Below are 4,546 nucleotides of genomic sequence, written 5' to 3'. Positions count from 1 at the left end.
AAATAGGGACCAATACCACCACAATGATCATAGTTAAACGTAAGGTGCAATAAAACCTATACGTTAGGAACAAACATGTAACTTTGTCTTAATTAATTTTAGCAACCTACACACCAACATTGTCATAAAACCTTGAAAAAGGTTAAAATTGGAAAATTCTGTTAGACCTAAAATAAGACCAACATTGTCATAAAACCCTGAAAAAGGTTAAAATTGAAAAATTCTGTTAGACCTAAAATATGAACCAAGACAAAGGACCAAATTTATGATTTACTTTACGTTTTATTTTTGGTGTCTGAGAATCAACACATCAAAAAATCTGAGAGCCACGTGGCAGAAGAGTGACCACTATCTCACACTCAAAATCACAATTCAAATCCAGTAAACCAATCAAATAATGCTGACATGTACTCATCCTAATCCAACAACCTTGTTAAATTCCATATATAACCCTTCAATCCTACACCATCCACAAACACCACCCTCTACAAACCACCGTCCCTTGAATACCCTCAAAAGAAATGGCAACCACCGCAATCCAACAGTCAGCATTCGCCGGCCAACAGGCCTTGAAGCCACAGAACGAGCTCGCCAGGAAGACCGGCAGCTTCAATGGCGGCCGCTTCACCATGCGCCGCACAGTCAAAAGTGCACCACAAAGCATTTGGTAAAATTCACAAATCGATGTTCTTCTTGTTTCCAAATTCATATATCGCTACCAGAACTAACTAACTGTAATCACCATCTTTAAACAGGTATGGACCAGATCGTCCAAAGTACTTGGGTCCATTTTCCGAGCAAACCCCATCATACTTGACCGGTGAATTCCCCGGTGACTACGGGTGGGACACCGCCGGACTTTCGGCTGACCCGGAGACATTTGCCAAGAACCGTGAGCTCGAAGTGATCCACTCTCGGTGGGCCATGCTGGGTGCACTCGGGTGCGTCTTCCCCGAGCTTCTCTCCAAAAACGGTGTCACATTCGGTGAAGCAGTCTGGTTCAAGGCGGGTTCCCAGATTTTCTCAGAAGGTGGCCTTGACTACCTTGGAAACCCTAATTTGATCCATGCCCAAAGCATTCTTGCTATCTGGGCATCTCAGGTTGTCCTCATGGGGCTCATTGAAGGATACCGGGTTGGTGGGGGTCCGCTTGGTGAAGGCCTTGATAAGATTTATCCGGGTGGGTCTTTTGACCCGCTTGGATTGGCTGATGACCCGGAAGCTTTTGCTGAATTGAAGGTTAAGGAGCTTAAAAATGGAAGATTGGCGATGTTTTCTATGTTTGGGTTTTTTGTTCAGGCTATTGTTACAGGGAAGGGTCCGATTGAGAATTTGTTTGACCATCTTGCTGACCCGGTTGCTAACAATGCTTGGGCTTATGCTACCAACTTTGTGCCCGGAAAATGAGTTGAATGTGTAGATTTGATAATCCTTATGCAATATCAAGGAACTATTTCACTTAATCTTATGATCTTATTTTCTTGAGTTATTATCTTTATGATTATGTTATGGAAGTGGTTCATGTTGTAGAAGTGTTGTCACCCAACAAATAAACTTGAGATTGAGTAGAACTAAATTTATATCATTAAAATATTAAATTACTTTTACAAAGTCAAATCATGTAACTTCAACTCAACTTCACAAGATTTCACCAATAATCCATACAAGAACATGAACCATTTTTGAAATGATGATAACGATTATTATCCCTAACAATAATTTCACGATCATAAATCTTGGATAAAAGCTTTGTAACCGAGTGACAATCATTACAAACACGAAGATTCTTCACTATCCGAATTGGAATCCCGGGTTTATAATTAATTAATCCAAAAGCAATTGCTAACCTCTCACTATGGCTTTCCAATTCAATCTCCTTCTCATTGTCCCCTTCAATATGAAGCAAAACTTGGGATTTATCGGGTACATGTCCCACACTTTTCAATCTCTCCCTAATCTCACTCAACTTATGGTATATTTCATTACTTTGAGGGTGTGATCTATCTCCCACAATAAACTCATGAACACCATTTTCAAACTCGATAAAGCTACACCCCGGATCTTTTTTCAATCCCATTTTCCTCATTGTTTCTCTAATGTGTGACACTTTGTCCCAATTATTCGTTGTGGCATACATGTTAGACAAAAGGAGGTAACTTTCAATACATTTTGGATCGATTTGTGTCACATTGTGTCCCGCATATTCCCCAATTTCAACATTTTTATAGATTCTTGAAGCACTAAGCAAACTCATCCAAACTATCTTGTTTGGTTTCATTGGCATTGATTCTATCACATTTTTAGCTTCTTCAAGACAGCCCGCACGACAAAAAATGTCCACAAGACAACCGTAGTGTTCGATTGTAGGTTCGATTTTATAATCATTTACCATCATTTTAAAGAATCTTTGACCATCTTTGACCAAACCCGCATGATTACACGCATTCAATACGCCAATGAATGTTATACCATTAGGGATGATGTTGAGTTTTAGCATTTCTTGAAATAATTCAAGAGCATGGTTAGCTTGTCCATGGGTTCCTAGACCTACTATTATAGCAGTCCAATGAGCTAACTTTTTGTTGTGTATAGATTTGAATATCTTTAAAGCACTCTCGATGCTTCCACATTTGCAATATGTTTCAATTAATGAAGTACCGAGTATACCATCTAATTTATGACTGTTTTTTACTATATAGGAATGAACCCATCTTCCCTTGGTGAGAAGAGCTAAATAGGAGATAGCAGATAGAGTGCTGACTAAAGTACTAGTAGTGGGTATATAACCTGAATTTAGAAGTTGGGTGAACAACTTTAAAGCTTCTGAAAATCTTCCATTGCATTCATACCCTGCTATCATTGAGTTCCATGTGATTATATCTTTGTCTTCCATTTGATCAAACAAGCTATGGGCGGAAAGAAAGTCGCCTGCTTTCATATACCCATTAATCATTGCGTTCCAGGATGGTAAGTTTCTGCTTGGCATTTCATCGAACACCTTTCGGGCATCATCAACTTTGCCATGTTTGGAGAGTCCGTCGACCATCACAGTCCATGAGACGACATCTCTTTCTGTCATCTCATCGAACAACTCCTTTGCAAGTTCAATGTTACCAGATTTCACATACCCATCCATCAAGGAGTTCCATGAAACTAAATCTTTTTCAGTCATTCCATCGAACACCTTCCGTGCGGAATTAATATCTTTGAATTTGGAATACATGCTGACCAAACTGCTCTGAACGAATACATCATCCCTTAACCCGATTTTCAAAATCAACCCATGAATCTGCTCCCCTTCTTTTGTTGCCATTAATCTTCCACACGCTTTGATCACACAAGGCAGAGTAAAAACATCAGGCATTAAACCCGACCGTGACATAAATTCAAGAAACATTAAGAGGGATTCCTGTGACCGCTGATTTTCGACGTAGGATTTGATGAGGGTGTTCCAAGAATGCAATGTTGGTTCTTGAATTTGGTCGAACACAGATCGGACATGATCAAGACTGCTGCATTTAGAGTGGGCATAGAGAGATATAAGGCGAGAAGATATCAAAGGATCATGAAAAGTTGCTGTTTTGAGTGATACAGCGTGTAATTGAGCAGGTTCAATTGGGGTTCTACAGATTTGGAAAGGATACGGGTTTGATGATGGTTGAAGAGAACCAGAAGCTGTGACTTGGAGCATTCTGAAAGGCGATTGGAAATTAACAATAGTTGTAGGTCTTGTGTGATGGATAAATGATAGTTACTTAAAACCAAGAACGCTGTTGTTATTGATTGACTGATAATAGAAAATTTCGCAGAGCAGTGAAGACAATTGTTTGGATTTGCCGCCGAAACTTGGATTTCCGTTTAGATGGATTGACTAAAAAGGGTGCCGTTTGCCAGTTGCCACTACAATTTTTAATGACTGGACAATTATATCCTTTCCTCTATTTTACATTTTACGGTTTTACCCCTCCTTAGTTTTTAAATATTCATAACCAGTGGTGGATGTAGGCCTTTAGGAAGGGGGGGTACATGACCTCAATGGCTAAAGTTTTTTACGAATAAATATTTTAATTATTTTAAATTTTACTTGTAAAACCTTTTATGTTTTTGAAAAAATTAAAAAGTGCCCCAAACCAAAAAAAAATGTTGGAATTGCCACTGTTCATAACTAATATATTTCTTGAAATATTTTCTATAGCGAGTCTGTGATTTAATGACTAAAAGGAAAACCTCCAAAATCAAAAAAGAAAAAGAGGAATAACTTCCACGACACGAGATCCTTCAAGATTTGAGTTTGTGGAATTATCACATATGATATGCAATAAAGTAGATAGTGAAAACAATTTAATCATTTTGATTTGGTGTCATAGTTTTTTTAACAACCAGCTCTTTATATTTTTTTGATTTGGAAGGTTGTTTAGATTTCTTATTGGACACTTGTTTGATTATATTTTTTAAGTTTTTACGTGACAAAAAGTTCTAGGACAAAAAGGTATTTTTTTTTAGTGATAGGTGGTAAAATGTAAAGTTTGGTTTCACTTACAAAATA

The 4,546-nt window shown here is 38.1% G+C and overlaps 2 protein-coding genes across 2 annotated transcripts; one reads left to right on the top strand and one right to left on the bottom strand.

The window, feature by feature from the left end:
- The first annotated feature begins 463 nt into the window (after nt 1-463).
- Nucleotides 464-1,485, top strand: LOC111895560 (chlorophyll a-b binding protein 5, chloroplastic). The gene is made up of 2 exons (XM_023891646.3): nt 464-667; nt 756-1,485. Exons 1-2 carry the CDS (start codon nt 522-524, stop codon nt 1,405-1,407), a joined length of 798 nt encoding a protein of 265 aa, XP_023747414.1. The 5' UTR covers nt 464-521; the 3' UTR covers nt 1,408-1,485.
- On the bottom strand, nt 1,203-4,117 carry LOC111895559 (pentatricopeptide repeat-containing protein At2g29760, chloroplastic). Its single transcript, XM_023891645.3, has one exon. The coding sequence runs from the start codon at nt 3,689-3,691 to the stop codon at nt 1,649-1,651; it is 2,043 nt and encodes a 680-aa protein (XP_023747413.1). The 5' UTR covers nt 3,692-4,117; the 3' UTR covers nt 1,203-1,648.
- Between the last annotated feature and the right edge of the window lie 429 nt (nt 4,118-4,546).

This window comes from Lactuca sativa, chromosome 9, assembly GCF_002870075.4.
Source record: "Lactuca sativa cultivar Salinas chromosome 9, Lsat_Salinas_v11, whole genome shotgun sequence".
NCBI lineage: Eukaryota > Viridiplantae > Streptophyta > Magnoliopsida > Asterales > Asteraceae > Lactuca > Lactuca sativa.
This window is presented reverse-complemented; position numbering and strand designations above follow the sequence as displayed.